The 26,477-nt window shown below is 45.6% G+C and overlaps 1 protein-coding gene across 1 annotated transcript in view; it reads left to right on the forward strand.

The window, feature by feature from the left end:
* COLEC12 (collectin subfamily member 12) overlaps positions 1-26,477 on the forward strand; it is a 418,681-nt gene that overhangs the window by 41,548 nt on the left and 350,656 nt on the right. The window contains exon 2 of the mRNA XM_069620876.1: positions 23,542-23,592. Within this exon, the coding sequence (XP_069476977.1) occupies positions 23,542-23,592 (51 nt within the window). The remainder of the gene's footprint in view (positions 1-23,541; positions 23,593-26,477) is intronic.

Below are 26,477 nucleotides of genomic sequence, written 5' to 3' on the forward strand. Positions count from 1 at the left end.
ATCATGCCACATTCTCCCCACCTAAGCAATGTGCCACATTCTCCCCACCTAACCACTGTGCAACATTCTCCCCACCTAACCACCGTGCCGCATTCTCCCTACCTAAGCACCATGCCACATTCTCCCCACCTAACCAGCGTGCCACATTCTCCCCACCTAACCACCGTGCCACATTCTCCCTACCTAAGCACCATGCCACATTCTCCCTACCTAACCACTGTGCCACATTCTCCCTACCTAAGCACCATGCCACATTCTCCCTACCTAACCACTGTGCCACATTCTCCCCGCCTAAGCACTCGGCCACATTCTCCCTACCTAACCACCGTGCCACATTCTCCCTACCTAACCACTGTGCCACATTCTCCCTACCTAAGCACCATGCCACATTCTCCCTACCTAACCACTGTGCAACATTCTCCCCACCTAACCACCGTGCCACATTCTCCCTACCTAAGCAATGTGCCACATTCTCCCCACCTAACCACTGTGCAACATTCTCCCTACCTAACCACCGTGCCACATTCTCCCTACCTAAGCACCATGCCACATTCTCCCCACCTAACCACCGTGCCACATTCTCCCTACCTAAGCACCATGCCACATTCTCCCTACCTAACCACTGTGCCACATTCTCCCTACCTAAGCACCATGCCACATTCTCCCTACCTAACCACTGTGCCACATTCTCCCTGCCTAAGCACTCGGCCACATTCTCCCTATCTAACCACCGTGCCACATTCTCCCCACCTAAGCAATGTGCCACATTCTCTCCACCTAAGCACTGTGCCACATTCTCCCTACCTAAGCACCATGCCACATTCTCCCTACCTAACCACAGTGCCACATTCTCCCCGCCTAAGCACTCGGCCACATTCTCCCTACCTAACCACTGTGCCACATTCTCCCCACCTAAGCAATGTGCCACATTCTCCCCACCTAACCACTGTGCAACATTCTCCCCACCTAACCACCGTGCCACATTCTCCCTACCTAAGCACCATGCCACATTCTCCCCACCTAACCACCGTGCCACATTCTCCTTACCTAAGCACCGTGCCACATTCTCCCTACCTAACCACCGTGCCACATTCTCCCTACCTAAGCACCATGCCACATTCTCCCTACCTAACCACTGTGCCACATTCTCCCTACCTAACCACTGTGCCACATTCTCCCTGCCTAAGCACTCGGCCACATTCTCCCTACCTAAGCACTGTGCCACATTCTCCCTACCTAACCACTGTGCCACATTCTCCCTGCCTAAGCACTCGGCCACATTCTCCCTACCTAACCACCGTGCCACATTCTCCCTACCTAAGCACCGTGCCACATTCTCCCCACCTAACCACCGTGCCACATTCTCCCCGCCTAACTACCGTGCCACATTCTCCCCACCTAAGCAATGTGCCACATTCTCTCCACCTAAGCAATGTGCCACATTCTCTCCACCTAAGCACTGTGCCACATTCTCCCCACCTAACCACCGTGCCACATTGTCCCTACCTAAGCACCGTGCCACATTCTCCCCACCTAACCACTGTGCCACATTCTCCCTACCTAAGCACCATGCCACATTCTCCCCACCTAACCACCGTGCCACATTCTCCCTACCTAAGCACCATGCCACATTCTCCCTGCCTAAGCACTCGGCCACATTCTCCCTATCTAACCACCGTGCCACATTCTCCCCACCTAAGCAATGTGCCACATTCTCTCCACCTAAGCACTGTGCCACATTCTCCCTACCTAAGCAAAGTGCCACATTCTCCCCACCTAACCACCGTGCCACATTTCCTTTGCCAGAAAAGACCTGACATCAGTTTGAAACATTTTTCATTTCTATTCCTCACTGTCATGAACTCAATGACTTTTAGGTCTGAATGCCACAACAATCCCACCCTGTGTACTTTACACGAAAAGAGGTCGCCGTAGATGGAGTCATTCATTCTGAAAGGGCCAATCCTCTAAATGGCCCTCCCCATGTGGGCGCGATGATGGATGGGACATTACCTGCCCCACTGTGGTGCTTGACCCCGATCTATGAATAAGGGTCCGTCCAGCCATTCCCCAATCACTTGCCCTGTGGGGGTAATGAAGAACATTGCATCCGTGATGGCTCTCTCACCACCGTCGCTCGCGGGCATTTATGGATCTATGTAGCACTGATGCCTTTAGAATGTCACTGGGTAAAGGGATGTCCCTGGCATTCCTGTTTATTACTATATATTGGTAAACGGCCGTATCCCCCAGGCACACTTTCCTCCTCTAAATCTCTTCCGTTATCCCACTGTTGGGTGGGCGGGGACAATGGGAAAGCCACAGCCAATAATTTTCCTGCTGACGTTTGAAGGCCTGCCTGAAGATCCGTAACAGCATTTAAGTTCCACTGCTTTTTCACTATCTTACATTTCCATTGACCTTTGAAAAATAGGAGTTTCATTGGCTGCGGCAAGGCATTGTGCTCACTACGCCCCCCTTCCGTGCTTTATGCTGTGCCATGTCTTACTACCTCTATGCATCTACGGTTGACCTGGGAATCCTTCAACACAAAGGGGCACCACTCAGGTTCCCCATTTAAAAGAAAATCACAGAAAGGGCAAAAATGCAAGGAACAGCCCCTCAGTACAGCCCCTGGATGCCACAAAACGGATGAATTCCACAATGGCCGATGATACCGGGGAGCAGCAGTTCTCAAAAAGGAAGGGCGGATCAGGAGGAGGTGTAGAGTCAGCGTGATAGGAGTAGTCCATGGGGTGGGAAACCTCAATATGTCTGGGGCTCCTTAGACAAATTCTATGTTTCAGTGTAACATATGTATGTACGTAAAATAACTGATCTCAGATTTCAACCTTTCAGCTGCTAAACCCTTTCAATCAGGTCCACACAGTGACCATGTTTATTTGCAGAGAGCGCGCACTGCATAACTTGGTTGCTTAGACAGATTCCTGCACTTGTGCATCCTTGGTCCCTTTTTTTTAGAACTGATGGGTCTTGAGTTTTGCCTTGGAATGAAATCAGGTTGAGGGCAGGTCCTATGCCTGTTGGGTGGATGGGGGGGGGGGGATCAAGTGTCGGGAGTGATTGCACCAAATCATCTGTCCACTCAGGGTTTCAGCCCTAGTGCTTCTGCAGGGCCATAGAAAAAGTGTAACTGACAACAAGTCAAACTATTCTAAACATGCGATCTGAACCAATGAAAATAAACAAAATGCTCAGTATTCCAAATGAAATGTGCATAACAATTCCAAAACAGACGAGCTAAATACTCTGTAAACTTGACAGTTTACTAGCACTCATTCAAAAAACCTTTATATTAAAAAAAAACAGTAGTTTAGGGACAATTTGAAAAACATGTATAGAAAATCAGAAAGTGACAAGCTGAATGTGAAATAACATGTATAGACACAATTGTTATTTGTATGCATATTTGTTTTTTGGACAGTGCGAACTGGCCCGAGGGTATCAAGACACTAGATAAAAAAGCAACAGAACAGGAAAAGGCCACAAACTGGGATGAGCCATTAAAATAGAAATGTTTTTAGGTCCTTACAGAACCGGGCATGGTTGGTCGTTTCACGCAAGATTTCCGGCAGAGCATTCCATAAGGTAGGCGCCAGGCATGAGAAAGAATAACCACCTAAACGCGCTCTTTGGTAACAAGGTATCTTCAGCAGGTTCTTAGAGGCCGACCGGAGAGACCTGCTAGGCTGGTACCGTGACACTTTCTCCTGTAGCCATAATGCGCCAACATTATGTATTGCGTGGTGAGTCATGTACAGCTCCTTAAATCTGATGCAGGAGTTCACAGGATATGATATGATATGGCATTAGTAACGTGCCTATACACAAGTGTTTCAAGGCGCCATGAGTGCAGGGTGCCAGTGAAGCTGGCGCAACATAGCCCGACTTGAAGACAGACGTGGGCCATCAAGTGCTAGCCTAGCCGAGCCGCCGGATTTTGTAAGACTTGCATCCGCTGGATCTGAAACAAGGGCTGTCACAGGTAGATCCCATTGCAGTAGTCAAGCACCCCATAATAGAGGAGGTGACAGCCTGAGTTCTGCGCTCGGATGGAATGAAAGGAAGAATCATCTTAATGGTTCTCAGTTTAGCAAAGCCGGCATTGCAAGCTGCGGTGATATGAGCGTCGCTCGAGCCAGATGGTAAAAGCTTCACCCCTAAGCTTTTGACTGAGCTGCTCAGAGTAGGGCATGGTCCCAAGGCTTCAGGCCAGGACTCGGGCCTCCAGTTATCATTTTATTATCTAATGGCAACATTGATAAAAATAACATTTTTGGGATGTGAGCCAACTCAATATCAATGGATGGCTTAAATACCACGTCCTTAAAAATAAAGGGTAACCATCAGTGAGAGGCAACATACGGATGCACGAAATACATGAAATATAATTTCTGGTAGCCTGCGGAATCACAGCAGAATCCATTGTTTTAAGGAAAGAAAATAGTTCACTTGAATGGCAATATCATGAATGGCAACAATGCCCGTGGGGAGTAAAAATATGAACAAGGACACCGAAAATAAATACATCCGTATGTACGATTTTATTTTATTGTTTCTTTATAAAGCAGCTATACAACAAATGGTGTCTCAAGGTGCCATAAGACAAAAATGGGGAGGCAGGGGAGAAAACAACAATATCAGTCCTACTAGGCCTTGTGCCATTGGGATCGTGCAAGTGCAGTAACAAGAAGTGGAGGGGGGGGGGTGGTGGTGGGAGGGGGATGTGCAGGATGGGGGAAGGAATAATGCTAGGGTGGGAGAGAAGTGTGGGGGAGAGTGGAGGCAAAAGCGTGCAGGGGGGTGGAGGAGGAGGGGAAGAGAGGGCCCCTGGGGCTGGGCAAGTGCTAAGGGGAGGCCAGGTGTGCAAGTGCCAGGGGACAGATCCTAGGTGCAGGGGGGTGGACCAGGCTCGGTAGTGATGCAGACCCCACTAGGCTGGTCACGGGAAGGGGGCCCGGAAGTGTAAGTGCAGGTTAGGGGGATGGAAGGGCTTGGGGAAACCGGGGTGCTGAGGTAGACTGGGTGAGGAGGGCCTGGTGCCATGTAGTACTTAGAGGGACCAGGCAACCAGTCAGACTATTACTATAGCTTAATCTGAGAGTAATGAAACTGTGGGCAAACACATTGACTCAAAGGTGATCCATTTGAAGATCAAGAGACACAGAGGTAGATCCTCAGTCACGAACAGCAAATAATCAGAAGAAGTGATCCACCTTGGAGACACACTGTGAGAAACCTAGGTGTATTCTCCCATTAAGAGCACAAGAGTCCTCTAATCAGGTAGCCAGGGGAGGGCCATCGCTCTTGGATCCCAACCCTGGGGATGGACAAGTGAGGGAGGATCACCCGGGTAGTTGAATCCGGGGTCGCGTTCATGGTAATGCCCCAGGCAAGATGCAGTTTTTTGACGGGCAACAGAAGAAGAGGAAGAATTCCCAGACGCCTTCATGGCATACGTTGATTCCCGTCACCCTAATCCAGGTCTCATTTTCCCCAAATCACATCCCGTCATCAATGACCCAAAGGGGAGGAAGAAAAGAGTCAATGGTCCAAGGCGGGGAAGGAAGAAAGAACCCACGCTACTTATAGTGTTTTCACCCCACGGGCATAAAATCATTGTACAGGTAGAAGATCAGGACTGAGTCGTGGTCATGTAACGGTTTATTCTGAGCAAGACTAACATGCCATTTAATTATCAAGATTTATACTTTCAAAACCAACTCTTACTTGATACACTTCCCCTGTCTACCTATCACCTTCATCAGTGGGATCATCTCATTCTGAAAGTCTGATATCCCCATACCAATATTAGACCTAGTAGGTTGAGAGAAGCACTTGTGGAGAAGGGTTGGGCAGCTATAGACCTTCCCACTGTCTCAACGAGATCCCCCTTTATCCTCCAGAACAACTACCAGGGAGTAAAAAGAGTTCAGACTAGGATTCTAACACCAGCTCGGAACATTTTTCAGATTCTGTTTCGGAAGGGAAGTCAGATCAAACGATTACTCTACCGACAACTATGGCCGCCGTGGAGGAGGTGTTAACCCGTTTGGCGGATCATCAGATTGAGGCAGAGAAACAGTTTCAGGAAGGGTTGGACAGGTTGATAGTGGTACAAGTGAAACCTAATATTTCCCAGGAGTCCTACAACCTTACAAAGAGGGAGAGGATCTGGAAATGTTTTCCTAAATTTCGACAGATTAGCCACACAATTTCAGTGGAGCGATGATCTCAAACTCTGCTACTTAGGACCCCTTCTGAAAGGTGAACTTCAAACATCTTACCAACTCCTACATCTCCCCACAACAGCTTCCTTTCTTGAGATCAAGGAAGCCATCTTTCAAATAGTGGGACAAACCAGTACCTTTTATTGCCACAAATTACAGAGTTTAACACTAAGCCCGGGATGAACACTCATTGAACTAGGAGAAAGAATACACAACACCCTCTCCCCTTGGTTAAGAGGCAAAACAGTGGCTGAAGTGCTTGACAAATTAATCATAGAACAGTTCATAAATGCTTTACTGCCATCACTCCAAAGGACTGTGTTACAACTTAATAAGCCCATTCTCACCCTGGCAATTGGAACTGCTCAAAATCATGCGGAAGCGAACCAGCATTTGCATTCTTTACACCGGAGTGATGATAAAAAGGAGGGTCGAGGGACTACCCGTCCCTATCCCTCTTCATAGGATAAGACAGGAACGTTTATAAGGACTAAGGAACCTTACCTCTGAGAAAGATCAGATAAACGCCAGAGTTCCGAGGCAAAGAGGAAATAAAAAAAAGAGAACAAAGCAAGTAAGCCCATCTCACTTCTTTGTTTCTCTTATAAAGATCCCAGTCATCTAGTTCGGAACTGCCCCCAAAACCGAAAGGAAGAACCAATGGAAATTGGGTCTTTAATAGATTAGGGTTGGGAAGAACAGGGAGAGGAGATAGCAATGAGGAGTGCATGTTACTGTGGCATCCCCACTATATCTACCCATGAACCTGTAACAGTCAATGAGATGGCAGTACAGGCCCTCATTGATTCAGGCAGTAAGCAGACCGCAATAAGATCCAACCTGGCCCCCATTGATAACATCAAAAAAGGGAAAGGGGTTTGAATCACCTGTGTTCATGGGGATCAAGAAATCAACCCCAAGATCCCTCGCTCCATTCAAATTCAAAATAGTGATACCATTATCTCATCCGCAGTAATACCAGGTCTCCCGGAAGAGCTAATAACTGGGACAGATTTTCCTGGGTTCTCCTCTCTCATTCAAAACATTCAAACTAGAAGCCCCAGATGTTCTCCTAATGGCAACTGGCAGGAAGAACCTTTCCATTCTGACTCAGAAATCTGGGCATGGCCTACAGATCAGGGGAACAAACTGAAAAATCCTTCAACTTCCAATAGGCCTACAGCGGGTGGCCACTGTTCTTGGGGAAGGGTTTGTGAGAAACCTAGGGGCATTCTCCCATTAAGACCCTGAGAGTCTTCTATTCAGGTGGCCAGGGGAGGAACAGCCCTTTTTGATTGAACTCATTGTTGTGACATTGACCAAACAATCCATGAGCAGTCCGAGGTCAGGATCAGATGCAAGGGTCTGGAGGCGTAATGCAGAAAGGAAGGTCCGTAAACAATCTGAGGACAGACCAAGGTCAAAATACCAGCAAGACAATCCTAAGGCGTAGAACAAGAGGAATGAAGCAAGAGGCAATCCGTAGTACGAAGTCCAAATGATTGTAGTAGCACGAAGAAACTAGGTCCAAAAGGCAGAATGCTGAAAAACAACAGCTGAGAAGCGCGGTCTTGATGGATAGCGTTCACTTTATACCGTGAATCTGAGGGTCACGTGACGCGTCACGTGATCCTACGGCTGATGCCTCGTAATGAGCGTGTTTGTTTTTACGGGATTGCTTGTGCCTGGATGGCCGCATTCCTGGAAGTACAGTACTCCTTCGGCCTTGAATGCTACTTCTGTTTTGGGCAAACAGGCGCCACGGGAGTCGCCATCCCAGGTATGTACGATGGCTTCTCCCGCGGTGCTTCGGTAATGTTCTCCCCACTGAGGGAAGGAGACCCTGATGCGGGCGGGGGAGGGGGTGAGGAGTGCCAGACGTGTGTTTCAGGCGTTTCCGGGTGCAGGGTCTGGAGTGGGCATTAGGTATCTGCTCAGAGTGCGTGTGCGTGACACTTATCCATTCTTTACCATCATTTTGGGTCTTTAGACGTGACTTCCTGAGCGAAATGATGATTGATAATAATATTATTTTTTGTTTGTGATTGTGTTTTAACTGTATAAAAAGTCTTAGATGACTTTGTTATACAATTTTAATAAGACTCATTTCAAAAGTTGAAATTTAGGAGAGTAAATTGGCCAAAAATACAGGCATTTAAAAGCCAGATTTTAGTGCTTTGTCAACAGCTAAAAGTGTTGACATGCACGTTGATTATTTGTTTGACATTTATGTGGATTCTTTTGCTCATGGTCTAGTAACTGATGTTTGATCACCGCCCAAAAATGTGATAACGAGAAACTGTGGTGGATAAGCATAGTATGTTTATCATTTGATTTAATAGTTGAGCTTGCCAAGCTGTCATTCACACTGTTTGGTCACGCTGGGCCTGAAGAAGCCCCATTCATGAAACACATGAGCCGCTTCTTTATCCCAGAATAAATATCAAATCTTTTCCTCTGCTTTGCTTCGCAGTCTGGCCTGCCACTTTCTGCTGAGTGAACTTGGATTCACACAGCAGAGATACCCTGCTCTGCATTACACAGCCTGGCTGTTCCAAAGCACATTTTTGCAGTGATTCTCGATGTCTCAGGCGACGTGCCATTTTGAATCCACCTGATTTGATTGTCATATAACCGAACTGGTGTCCCCTGCTGCCCCCTGCAGGTGGTGCTCAAATCACCCACCTAGATTTCAATTGTCAAAGAAAAGACCGTGCATACAGTGACCCAAATCTCGAGATACCCCCTAGAAACACACCCGTGGGTAATTAAATGTATAGGGAGAGAATATGGCCAGGCAGCCGAAACACTCGTGTATCGCTGCAGCAGGGAAGAGGTTAGGAGTAGAAACTGCAGGAGAATTAACATTAAGCACTAAAGGCAAGCGGGAGGAGAAACAGCGCCAACTAAATGCAAACATCTCTTGTGCTCTTCTAGTGCATAAGTAAGAATGAAACATTGATGATTGGCATAAGTGCAATGAACCCACTGTGTTGTATAATTCTTACAATGATAGATCTGAGGCCGAGTTGTTGCAGGTGATGTCTTTTTATTCAGAGGTAACATCAAGATAAATCTGCATCATTAATGATATGCTAACCAAAGGGCAACAGGCCCCTGAACTATGGTACAGCAGTCCTGAGTCTTTAAAGTCTCGCTTCTAGCTTTGTGGCCACTCCTATGGAGGAGCTCACAGGAGCTGATCTTGCTCCGTGGCTCTCTGCGCTCAACTGCCATGCGCGAAGCGCGGGGGCCGCACTTCTGTGTTCGCTCGAGATCTCTACACACTGCCTCCAGAATAACTCAATATGATGCAGTCAGCCACACTATGTGTCCAGGAGGATAGCTCAGCAGCAACGTGGTCGCCTTAGAAACAGGATGACACGAAGCAACACAGGTTTGATCCCCGGTCCGCGCTTAGAAACCTCTGGGAGCTAAGTGAGTTATAAATAACCTATTATATCTCTTTATAAACACAATCTGTAGATCACTCTATTCTAACCTCCACTCTCACTTCTCTAGGTGAATGTATGCAAGTGATTTCTCTTCTATCTCTCCTATAGTTATTGCTTAGTTCTGTGGGCTGCTCAGTCTTCATCTATTTTGGCATTGGGATATGGTGTGCTACAAGGATCTGTTCTCCGCCCTCTTCTTTTCTTCGTTTATTCGGTTCCCATCTCTTCTATGATCTCTTTTTTCCATCTTTGGTATCATTTCTATGCTGATGACTTCCAGATCATGTTCCCCTTTTCCTCTTTTTCCGATTCTCTCTGTGCTACCCTCTCTGCTTTTCTAACATCAATACAGTCCTAGGTGTCTGCAAATTTCCTGCATTTAAGTACATGCAAGAGAGAAGTTATTTTCTTCTCATCCTCGCAGATTTCGTCTTCTATTGTACCTCTATTCATTTAATTTCCTCCACCTCAACTCCCTCTTTCGAGCACTGCTTGGAAGTTAGGTGTGATATCTGGCTCTCTCTTCTTTTTCATCCTGCATCCACTGGAGTGCTCGTTCTTGCCGCTTTCACTTATATAACATCAGCTGGGCTCGTCCTCTCCTTTCATTTCATGTTGCTAAGCTTCTTGTATCCTCTATATGATATTTTCCCACATTGATTACTAGCCCACTCTTCTTTATGGTCTTCCAGCCTATCAGCTTTCTACTCTTCACTCTATTTTACAATTCTTCAATTTGAATCATCTATTGCCCCTTCGTCTCTTCACTGGCCGAAGCTCCCCTGTGGTATCATTGTTTTGTGGTATCAGCATTGTTTTTAAAAGTCTTCTCGTCCCCATTACAGCCTACATTTCTTCTCTTATCTCTTTTTATCATCCTACTCAGGTCTTTCGATCGCAATCACAGTTCCTCCTTACTGTTCCTCGCCCTCCTTGCACTTCATCTTGTTTTCACTCCTTTACACTCCTTGCTCCTAAACTTTGGAAGTTGCTGGCCCCCTGCATCTCTTTCCTCATTCCGTTCCACCTATTTTCTCTCTTCCTGTTCCAATGAAATGTTAGTTTCCAATCAATTGCTATGAATGTGTAGCGGTTTTGTCACTCATTTGCAGTGCTTTCGAAAAGAGCTATAAAAGCTAAAAATAAATACAAATACAAACCAAACGTGAACAATTACAAAAATTAGGCACAATGCCTTCTCTAGTTTAGTGCCAATTTTCTCCAGCAGCTTACCACTCTCACTTGGAAAACAGCCTAACCTAATACATTTCCTAGACTCCCCAAAAGTAGTCACATTTACACTTCCTTAACCAACTCCCATTCACCATCTGATAACCCCAGTTCCATATCCCTGTATTATTAATTGCCTTGTCCCTCAGAACTACCGTCCCTACAGAAATTGCACTCTGAATTAGGAATGTCCCAGTCAACCTGACGCGCAAAAAGATATTGTTTCAAAGCGTTGAATTCGACCCCTGCTATCAACCGTGTAATCATCAATGTACCCCCGACCACCCCGTTTGCAATGAGAAAGAAAGACCATCCATCTTTGGCAATGCTAGAGATGTCCTACCCACGTGTCCACCATTCTTTGGATGAATTAAATATCTAGAATTTTAATTTATGTTTTCTACCTTTATTTTAGGGTAGCAGTTCCCAGGCAACCACTTTACAACGTTGTTATTAGGGTAATAGTCTGCACTCCCAGCTGGATGATTAACCCCTTTAAGATCTCCAATACCTCTTAAGGCATTCACCTTCCATCATCATCCTTCCATGGACACAGCCGAGGGCAGCTGCCTAGTGCATCATCATTGCACACCAGCTGCATTCCGATAGAGAAGAAATATGCTGCACCAATATTTATTCCATTGAAAAATGGTTCAGGATGGAGTTTTATCAGTATTCGGGTAAATGCATTGCATCTGCTGCAAACACGTGAGCCAACACAGTTCTGCTGTCTCTTAAACAACCCCCCGAAATACATTCCCAATACTTTATCATAACACGTCACCACCTTGCCCCCTCAATATGCAGAAAGGTAATGTAATTTCGGATATACTCCCTCTCTCACTTATTCCCGCCCATCCTGCCACTCGCCCCCCATCGCTACCTTCACCCATTTCTCTATCCCTCTTTTAATCTGCTGTATACCCTTAACATATTTATTTTAAGTGCAACAAAGCCAGTCTGAATCCGGCTCTGCCAGTCTCCTAACTATCCCAAGACTCTAAGCCAAGATATTGCGAAGAACTCTGGAAGGTCGGTCTTCACTCCTGTGTGATTTCCTCCCAACCTACAGAGGACGGAGAGCCACTTTAAATTGAGAAAATGTCAGAATGAGGGCCTCAGGTTCTATGAAACAAGGCGTTGATCTTTAATTTGTTCATTGCTGGGCAAGTCTCACCATGCTTCATCCTTCGTCGACATACAGTGCTTATCACACCCTCAGCGATACCATTAAGTAACCCCCTTCCTTCATGATGCATTCTTTGGCAGTGAAGTGCAGTACTGATGACCTGACATTTACCTCACGAAGCAATCAAGGAGAGGAACATGTCATTCCTTTATGCTTTCTATCCTCCAAACCTAGGTTCTGATAACAAGCAGGTGCGTAACGTCCTCACAGTAGAACCCTACAACTACCTCCTAAGAATATCTAACATTAGCACCCTGGCAGGGCCAGTCAGCCAATCAGGCAGCTAGGAATGTGGGTTTGAACCGTCGGTGAAAGCCCACGTTTCATGCCGCCTGACGGCCGGCTCCACCCACTGTCATATTCCCTCCACCCTCCGTTCACTTATTTTTAATTTTTTTTGCCCTTTTCCCGGCCCCACTTACCTGTTGTTTGTGGAGGCGCAGGCCGCCGTCACAGCTGCTACCCCGCTTCTCTGTCTGCCATGGAAAGGGTAGAGGGGCACTGAAGAGCCCAGTTGCCCCTTTCCATGACGGCCATCTTGGAAAAGGATTTCATTCATTGAAAGGGAGTCCTTGCACGTCTCATTCAATGAATGAAAATCATTTTTTCTTTAGCACCGCGGGTTACTGCTTTGGTAACCCAGGGTGCTAATGGCGTTAAGCACCTACTGCACCGGCTAGAACGGATGTTAACGGCCCAGGTTCCTTGTTAAAAGCCCTCGCTTCGCTCTGGCTTTTAATTTGGGCCGCTGGGACGTTAACACCCGTTCCAGCTCCTGGGAAGAGTGCTTTACGCCACAATGCCACAGTGCAGTGGCATTCCAGAATCACTGGCAGAACGGCAATGCACACTCCCATCGCATGACTCTTGGAAATACTTACATTGCGGTGGTATTTAGGCCAATGTACATGAAAGAACACATGCCTAGCATCTCTGCACATAGGCTGTGTCAAAGAAGAGATCTCTCCAGAGGACAGCAGTGGAGATCGCTCAACGTATTGCATCTTCCATTTGATGAAAGATCTACTGGTCTGCTGAGCCTTTCTTTAAATCCTCTTCTTTGCAAAACATCTATAGAGACACAGGGTAACTTAGTGCTGCATCGAAAAAACAACATAACATGTCCCAGAATAACTAACCTAAAGGGCAAGCAGGGGAGTTGCTGGGTCTGGAAAAGACCTGAGGCTACGCTAATGTCGGAACTGTTGGGACTGGGGGATAGCTAGACTTTTGGCTGTAGCTCCTGAGATTCTATCCGGGGCTACAACCAAAAGATCAGGGGCTATAGCCCCCCCTAGCAACGCCCCTGAGGGCAAGCACATTTAAAAAAAAAAGAAATTGATTACCAAGTATGTAAAACTGTTAGTGAAAAGTAAAAGAAACGCCAAGCAGTAGCATTGTGTCTCTCGTGCGTTAATGGGTGTGCAGGCTGCACTTCTGGTTCTCCCCTGACGTCACTTCCTATTTCATGATTGCAGTTTACAAGATGGGGGGTGTCATAAGCAAGAACAAGTAAACATACAAGTAAAACATTGATTGGTTTGTAAGGAAATTGTTTGAGAAATCTAGCAGAAGTTTAAACATTATGTGTAAGGAAGAGCTTATTATATTTTTGAAAAAGGTGTATACCTCCTTTAATGATTAATTGCATTTGTAAAATGGAAGTCTCTCAAACTACAAAAGGAAAATAAGCACTTAGCAAATAGTAACTTTCAATCGTTTAAAGAACAACTTCCGCAGAAAAACCTACCTATATTTCTATGACCCTTGATTTCTTTTGAATCTAGCTTTTTTTATCACTTCGCCTTTATTTTTTAATAAAACATCCTGCTCTTGATCATGGAGCCACTCACGTCTCTTAATGATGACGCATCTCTGCAATTAAGCACATGGCTCCTCAATGGCACTCTCTCTTTTTTTCATATTTCTCAAAAGATGCCCAGTCACTGCAATACGTAGAACAGGCAGTTGCCAGCAGAATTATAATGTGGAATTATTGCTCATTCCTGTGGGCAAGAGAGGCACGAAAATCCCTTCTAAGATTCTTATTGGTAGCTTATAAAACTTGTGAGGAACTAGTAGGATCTTGGGAACAACAATAAGAACTTTGCCCAGAGCCTGACCAATGGGGGCCTGTGCTATGGTATGGCACACAACATTCCCTGGACTATATAGGGCCTCATTACAAATCAGGCGGTCCAGAATTAACGGTGGTGGTAAACCCGCCTCCAACATTGTTTCCGGACCGCCCGATCCCGACTCCTGCAGGCGGGAGGTGATGTTCCCGCCAGGTCTGACCTAGTGGGTTTAACACCGCCCGCCTGCAGGCGGACGAGGAAACACCGGCAGCATTACGAGATGCTGCCGGTGTTTCCATGATCCCCATTCCCATTGAGTCCCATAGGACTCAATGGAAATGGGGATTAACACCATTCCGCCTCCATGATTCCCGGGAAACCGGGGTTGTAATGCCCCGGTAATACCGGGAATCACGGAGGCGGAATGGTAATACGAGTCCGGCGGTAACCAGGCAGGACTCGTAATGAGGCCCTATATCTTGCCCCATTGCTACTGGGTGACGTCGCTTCAACATACTCCCGAGCTAAGAAAATGTCCTGTTACCTCCATATGAATTTTTGTAGTATGGGTAAAACATGATGGAACACGCCTGCCCAGAGCTCCTGATATTGCTGGGTGTAGTACAGCCTCTACAGCCAATAACACACTCTCCTGCTCGGCATAGGTTTAGGGTTGAACTCATAATTCAGGTGAGAAGTGTACGAATTGTTATCAGCACCGTGCCGGGGGCGCCAGCCAATCAGGTACCTAGGAACGCATGCTTGAACGCCTGAGAAAGCCCACGTTACATCCCACCTGATGGCTGGCTCCCCCTCCACCATCTTCCCCGCACCCTCCGTCCCGTTATTGTTTTTTTCTCCCCCTCAGTCTCCCCAACTTACCGTATCTCTGCCACCACTGCTCCTTCCTCTCCACTCCTGCAGGCTGCCATGGACAGGGAAGAGCCCTGCCTCCCTTTCCATGGCGGCCATCTTGGAACAGGATTTTCCTTCATACAACGGGATGCAGCGTGTATCCCTTTGTACCGAAGAAAATCCTTCTGTTAGCAGCCCGGGATACCGCTTTGGCAACCAGGGGTGCTAATAGCCTTAATCTCCTGTTCCAAGGGCTGGAACGGGGGGTAACGGGCCGGAGCCCTCGTTATCCGCCCGCATTTCGTTTGCACAGATCATTTGGGTTGCCGGGCCGTTACCTCCTGTTCCAACCCTTGGAACTGGGGATTAACGCCATAGTGTTACAAATCATTTTTGAAATGCTTATCTGCCATTGGTATGTCCTCAGAGTGCGTTCTTATAATGACCTCCGCTTCCAGAGGACCGACATTTAAAGGCATTTCAGTCATAGATTTCAGACTGATATACACTGTGACAATTGCATGCTTGGGCATCTGCAAGGCACTGCATGCTCAATTGCATAACATAGCTGTGGTTCTCCCAGCACCATGGCAATGTAGGTTTCAGTGTGTATGGTTGCTATGTAGCGTGTTGTCAGTTGCTGATCTACATAATGAACAAGTGGAATGGTCAAGACCATTCACCGACCTCTGGAGAGATTAAGAGAGTATAAGCTCATTCACATGTATTGTTCCCTTTATGTGTATCTCCTTGCTAAATGTATGTGAATAAGGGCCATATTTAATGGATTGTGTAGGTCAGAAGTGACAAGTCCATTCCTTCACTTGTGACTCCAGTGCCTCCATGTGAAGCACCTGGTCCGCATTTGACCAGACAGGCCTTCATATGAGATGTGCATTTGGGTGGAGCCAGCATCTGAAAGTGGGACCATGGGGTCCTCTGTGGCGCTGTCTCCCCCACCTTCCCGGGGTCTTCATTTATGCTCTAATGGTGTATCCTGTGAGAGGACACCTGAGAAAGGTGAGTCAAATGGAGACCCTCTCCTCTCAACCCCAACACATGTGTAAGCAGCAGTGCCATTGATGAGAAGCAATGTACTTGCATGAGCAGCGTGGAGCCCTGGGATGAGCAGTTGCTTAATTCTTCCTTCGCAGGCATATGCACCATGAGTAAAACCTCGATATTCTTCTGGCTCCCAGATCCAGAGATGAAATTCGATAGAGGGCAATGCCCATCATCCACTATGGACCAGAGTGAGTAGTCGCCACTTGCTCTGGGATCTACTATGGCTTTCATGCCCCAGCAGGGGGCAGGGGATCATGCCCATTACAAGGGCCTTGGCTGTGGGTTGTTACCGGCCATGTCCGCCTTCCGCCGGGGCATGAGAGCCAATTGCACCCCAAGGTTTATCCGGGGTGCAAATGGTTGCTTTTTCCCCTTGGGAGATTTGCGCTGCTTGTGCAGCCAATCTCCAGAGGGGAATTGTTTTCTAAAAAGATAGCCTACACCATGGGGAAATGGGACTAAGTGCCTTTTACATTTCTATGGCAGAGGCCGGGATCAGAGGAGCACGAGGACCGGAGCTCAAAGCTCTGGTATTGCAGGTAAGTTGGGATGGGGAGAGAAGAGGGAAGGGTTTTGTTGGTTTGGGGGTGGGGGTGGGAAGGCCACAGGGAGGGGCTCCCCCCATAAAAAATTTAAATAAATTGTGCCACCCGGCGTAGTGCCTCAGGTGGCTGGAACAGCAGGCGGAGAATGTATATTCTTGCCTGCTGTTCCAACCAGCTGATTGACTAATGGCCCTTCCCCGGGTGCGAATGACCCTGGTCCTTAGTAGGAAAGAGTAAGGGTGTATCTGGTAACAAGGGGTAGCAAGCTACAATGTTTGGGCACGGGCAGTGACCAAGAGGAGAAACAGGATTGTGTGCAGGCAGGTTTGGGAACTGTCAGGAGGAAATGAGTTTGTGAGCGCCTCGTGCTAGCTGGAATATAGATGGAGAGTAGAGAGAAGAAATGGGGTGGGAGCCAGTCTATAGATACATCTGTAGATAAAACCAAGAAAATGAAAAAGAAGACAGGAGTCAAAGGGAAGCCAAAGAAAGGACTGGAGACAAGAAGAAATTGAAGTGTGAGGAAAGAGACAGAAAACAGTATGAAGGGCAGTGTTAAGGACTGAATGCAGGGGAGCCAAGTTCATTGACCGGAAGGCCAATTAACAGAGCAGAATAGTAATTGAGTCAAGAAAAGAGAGGTGTAGTGATGGGTAATTTGGTAGCATGAAAAGACAGGTCAAGCTTTACGGATATTGTAGAGTTGGCAACAACATGATCGATAAATGGTAGAGATATGAAGTCAGAAATGACTCCAAGATGGCAGGCAGATAAGGAGCAGGGAATAGCAAAGGGAGGAAATTAGATATTAAGGGGACGGAGAAGGGCAGGAGTAGGTAATGCAGGAAATAATAGAATTGCAGTTTTTTGGCATTAACACTGAGAAAAAGAGAGTGCATCCATGGTTGGATGGCACCAGACATGCTCAAGGGTGGTGTCTAGAGAGTCCAAGAAGAAAGAAGGCATAGATCTGGAAATCATCCTCATAGAAACAGCGGGACAGGCCAAAGGAAGTGCTGATAGACGCAAGAGGAGATGTGCATAGGAGAAGAGGAGCAAGAACAGAACCCTGTGGTACACCATGATGTAAGGGAAAGCTACGGGATCATTCTCCGGCCCAAGCAATAGAAAATAATTGCTGGAATAGATAAGAATAAAACCATTGTAAGAGATACCTAAAACAAACCCTGTGAAGAAAGAGTCGAAAGAAGGGTACAGTGATCAACAGTATAAAAAGTAGCTGAGAGATCAAGAAGTATCACGCTAGAGGAATGCCTAGAACAAAGAGCAGAGAGAAGTGAGTTAGTGACACTAAAGAGAGCAATTTCAGTGGGATGGCGCGGATGAACGCCAGACTGATGAGGAGAAACACAAGAGTTATGATTAAGATAGTATAAAACTTGGGCAAAGACTCCACACTTAAGTATTTTAGTGAGATAGTGGAGGGGTGAGATTGTATGATAAGGGGAGATGGATAGATAGAAGGCTTTTATAAGATGTGAAAGATTACAGTGGGAAACATGGAGATAGGAAGGTTTGTATTGAAAAGGGCAGTCAAGAAGGGAAATACATGTGATCAAACCTTAGGAGTAAGACCTCATGGGACAGGATTGAGTTGTGAGGCAGTAGGATGAGAGGGAGAGAAGTACAGAGCATCTTCCAATTCAGAGCGAGGCGAAAAGAAGAGCAGAGAAGAAGAAACGGATGACAACAGACGAAATACAGTCTCCCTGGAGTCAGTGAAGGATAGGATAGAGGAGCGTTACTGAGAGACCTCAATAGTAAAGAAATTAGCAGACGACAGACGAAATACAGTCTCCCTGGAGTCAGTGAAGGATAGGATAGAGGAGCGTTACTGAGAGACCTCATTAGTAAAGAAATTAGCAACGTCTGTGGGAGACAGAGAAGAAAGGGATGAGCAGCCAGGTTGGGGAAGAGATACACGGGTCAGGAGCTACAACAAACAAAGGGTTAGAATAGGATCAGAATTGTATTGTTTTTAGCAGCAGTTTGAGAGCTGTCACGGGCCGATTGTAAATAGGAGAGAAGGTTGAGATCAATGGTTGAGCAGGACTTTTCCAACATCTTCTGAACGATTTGGCAACTGGGTGTGTTGATGTACACATCTGATGTGAAAGACAGCACAACCTTTTTAGAAGGGGGGGGGTTCTCTAGGCACACCAGCTGTGTTTAGCATCGTTTGATGCCTGCAAAGGTGTTGGCTGCCAGATTAAGAGATCATACCTGCAGTTTACTTGTAACCCCATTCTTGCCATGGCAATAGTGATGGGATTCTCATGGTTAAGGTGATTTGGTATTTATGTATTTTATTTGATTAGATTTGTGTCATGGGTTAAAAAACTTAAACCTTTTACAACATAATCAGGCACTAGACAATGCATCCAAATTTAAACATACAAGATCTTTTACATACAACAAAAATGGATAGTATAATGTTCATCATATGCAGGTCCTTCTACAAAAAGTTATTTCATCACATTATGCATCAAGCCATTAGCTAAAACAATGGAACATCAAACCGTTGGCTAAAACAATGGAACAATATATATCCAATCATTGGCAAGAAATGTTTTATAATCAATGAAGTCATCCACGTATAGAAAACATACAATCTAAACTAACTGTAAATGTCATTCCTGTAGATTTAAGACCTCATTTGTTAAGTATGAAATGTCTCCTAAAAGTGGTATATTTCTTTTAGAAGTGCAACTAAGGCTATTGTGAGGGACAATTGCTTTCCCTCCACAATCTCCCCCAACAATATTCCAGAATGACAGCAGAAGGGAATGAAACACTCAAAATAAACCAATCTTTGACCTTGCAAGAGTTTACAATTGGGCAAGCTTGACTTTGGGCCTACCAACTCCAGAGTGTGCAGGCAGTTGGCTCTGAAATCTAAGTAACCAAGATCTGTGGCTCCGAGAAGGACACTTTAAAATATACAGCATCGGCACCATTAACCCTGGCATAGACGCTATACATTCTTTATACAATTTTAAAATAAAAGCATTGTGAGCATCTATGTCAGTATCTGCTTCAACCAGGAAGCTTTCGCATATTTTCCTGAATTAAGTCAACCCAGATTGTACATCAGCACGAAATACTTCGCCCGAAAAATTCAATACTGAATCATCCATCCCTTGCTTCTGCTATTTTTAAATACAACAGTATTATGCCTATTCCACCAGGTGAAAACACCCAACTCTAATCAGATGAAGCCAATAGGTATGGACGGAGGGATGCCCAAAACAGCTTGCCAGATTTTACCCTCAAAGGTGTTTAGCCACTTCTGAATTTTGATGTCGTATAGCTCCAGACCGTACATTATGGTGGGTGTAACCTTTGCATTAAAAAATTCTATAAGTGGTTTCAAAGATTAACAGCAATATTTCAATTGAGTAATCCTCATCTGGGCAGTTAAACATTCCACTTTGCTCCCTATCTTCTCCTTAATAAGGGCAGTTTTGTTTGCAAAAATAATACCCAAATATACAAGGTCATTGGATTCCTTGATCCTATCTCGAATTATTGGCCATTTTAAGTTTTTCTGTTTAGTCGTCTTATTGAAATTCAGTATGCGGGAATTCGCCAGGTTAATCTCCAGCCTGTTTAGAGAGGTGTAAACCCCGACTCTATCCAGACATCTCTGTAGCCCAATCAGGGTTGAGTCCAGAAGGATCAGGGTGTCCACCTAGGCTAGCCAATCTACCCTGAGAGAGCCCAACCTAGGGGGGGGAAGAATGTGTGCTATCCATAGCTAACTGGATGTCAGAAATGTACAAGTTAAAAAATGTCGGGGCTAAAACGCACCCTGGTCTCAGCCCTGTTTCAACTGGTATCGACCTTGACAGGGCCCCTTCAGCATTCAAATGCACTCTCAGGTTGTTATTGGCGTGGAAGAGTACAATTATGTTAAGGATGCCTGGGCGAAGACCCCAATTGAATAGTTTCACCCACAGACATCCTGGATTCACGTTACCAAATGCAGAAATTAGATCTAGTCTAGTCGAGTAGAACCCCCCCACCCCAACTTACTGTCTCTGACTTCTTTTGGCATAGAGTATACACGCAGGCATTTAAAATCGCTCCTATCCCTTTCCCGAAGCCTATCTGGAAAATACGTAACCTCTTAGAACTTTCAATCCAGTTCTGCAAGTCCTTCAAGACAAAGGGCCTCATTACAACCCAGGCGTTAAGGGTTTAACGGCGCCGTCGGCACCTTAACGCCTGATTACCATTTTAACGCCTGCTTTTAGCAGGCGTTAAAATGCAAGGCGCTAACCCGCCTTGGTGCTAATTACGGCACCGTAATTTACGGTGCCGTAATTAGCGCCTTCCCCACTCCCATTATGCCCTATGGGGCAAAAAGGGGAATGGGGAAGGGTAAATGGGGAATGGGGATTTACTGCCCCACTCACCTTGGAATGGGGCGGTAAATCCGCCATCCACCATGGTGTAAACGGAGTTTACACCATGGTGGTAAAGTAGGGAACTTACCGCCTGGGTTGTAATGAGGCCCAAAGCCCGCTATGACTTTGCTAGAGGTGTCTAATAAGGAAATGGGTCTATCATTTGAGAGGGAGGATCATCCACTTTTTATAGATTAAAACAACTATTGCCTCATGCCAAGAGTCAGGGCGATTTGGCTAACTTTACACACAAAATGGTTAGGGTTTTGGTATTTATCTCAGCATCGTACTAAGGTAATGTGAACACATCCCTACCTCTGAGATTTGGGATTCTGAGAGCTGCGTAGCCTTAATCTGTGGGCATGACTTCTTCCTGAGTGTTTTAGATTGGATTACTTTGCCATATTTGCAGTGCAGTTTAGTTTTGGTAATTAGGTGGCACTGTCAGCCCTGCCTTTATGCCAAAACTACTTTCATGGGAAGTAAAGATAGGATGTGAGAAGGGACATAGAGTCTGAGGCTGCTGTGTTGCCTTACCACCCATGGCCATACTAATAACTACAGCCATTCTCTCTCACTACACACCCCTCCCTTCAAAAAGCACAGCCTCCTGGGATCTCTTTGAGATAGTCGTGTGCTTTCTGAGCAGTTTTCTGAAAAGTAGTGACGTAATTGCAGCTATAAACTAGCCCCTGATGTAATAAAAATGTCTGAACCAAGTGTGCCTTCGGCCACTTGATTTATAAGCAACATGTGTGTCCTTGCATCTGTTTGTTGCACTGACTTCCTGTTGAAAACAAGCATTGGCAAAGCCAAAGGTTTTGTCTATTCTAGGTTAGTAGATAGTCATTCCACAGCACTGTAATACAATATCAGTTACTAACACCCGTTGCCAACTGTTTCCATTTTATGGCCAGTATGTGCTGCTATGCCAATGCCTGGACAATGTTGATCTAATGCCTACATAAAATCCAAAGTTGTTGGCTATGCCAATGCTTGTGATTAATTGTGCCCACCTTTAATAACAATTTCAGTTTTGCACTGATGAGGCTGGAACACTGCAGTCATTCTATTTGTTTAAGGTATTGCAGGTCTGGCTGATATGTTAGCTATCTAAATGTGCTCGAAGTGAATAATCAGGGCAAGATCTTGATTGCCCGAGAGCAGTAAGTAGTAAAGATCACTGTCATGGGTGCTGAGAGACCATTGCATTGATAATGTCTATTTGAGGACTATAGCCTTTGAATGTTAAAATCACGTGACCTCCATTATAGAGTCTTCTAAGCGCCATATCAATATAGACCTCGTTTCGGGCATCTATACATAATAAAAGGGTAATTGGGCATCGCCTTGGATCTGTGCGATATTCTGCTTGCAGCGTTTCTGCGCCTTCTTCAGCAGGTTGGCACGTGTAGTTCCTGATTGCCATTGGTGTGGCACCCAATCCCTGAACAGGCAACTCTTTACGGGCATTTATTTTCAATTATACTCGTTTAAAGGAAAAAAATATCAACATATTACAAGTGAAGAATTCATTGCTATTGGGATATGAGATAATGTTAAAATTAGGTAACATACAAATCCGACAGGTGTCTAGAGGTTTTCAAGCATATTTTATACCCTGTGGCACCTGAAGGGGGATACGGAAAAGGGTGGGAAGAAAGCGAGGGAAGGCGTAAGGGCAACTCAATCCCTCCAAGAAGTCTCCAAAAAGAGTGATTACACTTGAACTGAGGTAGTTATCACACAGCTACAGGTACACTTTGGTCATGGCAGCGACCCAGTCCTGTCGGTTTTCCACCATTAAAGAATTGAATGTTTAGTGATCTGTGATTTTTCCTGATATCTATGCGTAGACAAGGTGATGCTTGCGTGCAGAGGCGTTGCTGTGGGGGAGGGGCGCTGAGGGGGCTATGGCCCCAGGTATTTTGGTTGGAGCCCCGGATAGAAGCTCATGGGCTGCAACCAAGAGGATAGCTAGCTCTGACTCCTAAGAGTCCCGACATTAGCGTAGCCACGGATCTTTTCCAGACATAGAAACACCTGCTGCAAGTTGGGCTCAGCTCTTTGCTAATATAGTAATCTGCAGTGTATTCTAAATAAAGGGGTTGGGGGTGGATGGGCGTTGCTATCCAAGCCAAGGTTACTCATTTTTGTGCTGTCCTCCCAAGATGGCTGCGACTAGAAACATGTGAGGGGCTTTTTCAGAGTCATTTTAAAATCTGGATAGGTGCTTCAAAAAGAAAATACATGGGCGATTGGAAGGTCTTAAAGTGTCCTCTGGTGAGATGTATGAGTAAATTGTGGCCTGCAGCTTAGTTATCTAACTATGGTCATCTCATGTCTTTAAGCCGAAAGAAAAACATGTTAACGCTATAATTGACTTTCTTTGGAGATCCATTGCAGCCTTCAATAACGCAACCCTTTCTTTCTCTCCCTGCAGACGAATTTGCTGAAGAGGAGGAGGTACAGTCCTTTGGTTACAAGAGGTTCGGTGAGTAACACTCCCTGTAGTAGCTGATCTAAGCACACACACATACATGCACACACACACACGCACACGCATGCACACACACACACACATACATGCACGCACACACACACACACACACACCTAGCAGTGAAACTATTTCATCAGAGTTGAAAATAGTTAATCACTTAAAAATACAGGCACAACATTATACACCAGTGGCTTAAGTAAGCCAAAAACAGTGATTTAGCCTACGGATTACGACTGTGTTGCCCACGTTTACGTAACGTGTCAGTGCATTTTTTTAAAAAAAATGGGTACATCTTTCAAATTCTATTAAATGTAGAAACATTTTTCTGGCTCTGTCATTAGCTTAGAATGCTGTTTTTCAGCCCTAATGGGCGTGGGTGACTTCGGCTCACTTTTTCCAGAGTGGCAGAGGCTAATTTGTTTTGCACCAGCCTCATTTGCTAGAAATGTAAACATTGTGGCGAGACCCGAATAGGTCATACTTTTGAGAGTCGCAATGGATTTCCTCTTGAAAATCCGTACCTTGGTGTCAATTTCCATCAGGAGGACGAGCAACATTGATGCCAATGCCTGCCTGTGAGCTCTGCTGGGGGAAGGGCCTGACATGATCAGGCCCAGGCCAGGTCACCTCAGCAGTTCAGATGCAGGGAGTGGTTAGCTCGGGATTATATGATGATAAAGTGATCATTAGCTGCATCCCCAGATTTCCAGGAATGCGCAACATAAACCCAGCATGTTACTGCTCGGCGGGTCTAAGGATTGTAAGTATTTCATTCTGTTTTTGTCATGGCATTTTAGTTCTGCTTTAGATTGTGGGGTTGGGATCGTCCGAACCTGCCATATAGTGTTCTGAATATAGACAATGATATGCACAGAGGAGTGCATGCATATCCTGGAGGGGTACACTCTGAGGTGCACTGATGGGCCGTTCCAAAATCCGGGTGCATAGCTTGTGGCCGTCAGTTTCGCCTTTTTTCGCCTTCTTGCGCTCCTTGGTTTCAGACTCGTGATGTTGTGAATTTCCAGCTGCTATTACAGGGATGACTCCAATTTAAGTTCATTTACCTCAGAAAATATCGAAAACTGCCAAAAATCTGTGACTGAGAAAATATACCTCAGAGAAAACATGTTAAAGTGGAACAGCCAGCGTTGTTTAATCCCCTCATTCCAAACCCTTCTGCTAAATGGGCAGCTTTGGATGTGAGCCCCTGTGAGATATAGAATGTACCCAGCAAGTCTTTTGCTTTTTTTTTGTGTTTAATCATTAAAAGATTTTTACAAAAGCCCGTTGTAGCGTTCTTAAGTTTCTGCTGATTTTGAGAAGTACTTTAGACACCACTTCCGTTTACCATATTCTGTTGCTTTGTGATACACCCGGATTCCACTGTGTTGAATATTCAACTTCATTCCATTTGACCTCATAAAATGGCTGCTCCTCCCCTCGGAAGTCGGAAATGTGTCACACAGGATGTCCTGCCCCCAACATAAAGGTCATAGGTGAAAAGGCTCGTGCGTGTACATTATAAAGCTACCAGTGGTTTCAAAAAGAAATGTATAGCCCACTATCAATCACGAGGGAAAGTCCTGGACATGCAAGGTTTTGACGCCAAGATCCCGCTAAGAGCAGTTTTAAACGAGTTGTGGACAGTGGCCGCCCACTGTTCCAGGCAGGGGTGGTCTGGTCCGTAGGGAAATCTGGAGATGTCCCTTTAGGCCTCTGCGCCCTGGGACTCTTTTGTGCGGTAATCTATTTTATTCCCACATTTTCTCGGTATCCCTACAAAATATCCCCACCAACAATATCGCCGAACATATGGCCGTTTTTCTCGCCATAGGCAATATTTTTGGGGAGGATATTTTGTGGGAGCAGGGCTTGCGGGGGCCTCCCCCGCACATTTTAAAATAATGCAGGGGTTGCGGGGGTGTCCCCCGCAGGGTCCATGGGTCAAGATCGCCGCAAAAATATGGTGATATTTTTGTATGGCGATATTTTTTCAGGGATATTAACACATGGAACCATTTTCTCGTAGGACTGTTCTAAATTGCAGGCATCATTTCTCGTGCAGTACCGATATGGTATAACACAAGGCTTTTATGCTGTGCCAAATGACTCCCATCATGGTCTCAGAGTGTCTCGCTTGTCTGGCGGGTGGCGTACTGTGCCCTGCCCGGGGTATTTGTTTTATTTTCATTGTTATTTTGTTGCATTCATCTGTTTGACTGTTCACATGCCCGGGGTGTCCAGACCATAGTCTGCAGAGTAAGAGGAGCCAGGAGAAGATAAGAGGATGGGAAATGTGTGACATGGCACTGTCCTAGTGAAGGGGTGATGGGCCCAGAAACCTTGGCCCTTCGCTCGCGTTTCTGGGCCATCATCGCCTGAGAAAACCTTCGTAATCAGTGCAGATTGCTAGGAGGATGGTTATTATTCTTTCACAAGCAGAAGATAGATCAGAACTGTGGGCCGAGGGACACGTTCCTCCAGAAGGGAAATTCAACAGGCCAGATTATGCGATGTGCACTTAATCTCAAGTCTATCTTTAATTCATGATACCCAGTATTGTTTCATTTTAAAATGTATATACATCTTATTAAAATGCAAAAAATCAATAAGCGATGAAAATCTTCTTAGGTCACATCCTCATGTCTCCTGCCTTCTTTACTATACTATTTATTATTATTACAAACGAGAAGAAAATAGTGCAGGGGTGCACTCAAAATCTAATTTGATTTTCCTTAGATTTGCATATTGAAAGGAAAGGCTTGGCAGATGTGTAATGTAACTTCATATTTATGTGGCAAAAAGTATTAGAAGCACTTGTTAGTTTTGGATATATTACGTGGCGCTTAATATTATTATTATCATTATTATTATTAAA

This window comes from Ambystoma mexicanum, chromosome 5q, assembly GCF_040938575.1.
Source record: "Ambystoma mexicanum isolate Mex_15411 chromosome 5q, UKY_AmexF1_1, whole genome shotgun sequence".
In the NCBI taxonomy this organism is placed as follows: Eukaryota; Metazoa; Chordata; class Amphibia; order Caudata; family Ambystomatidae; genus Ambystoma; species Ambystoma mexicanum.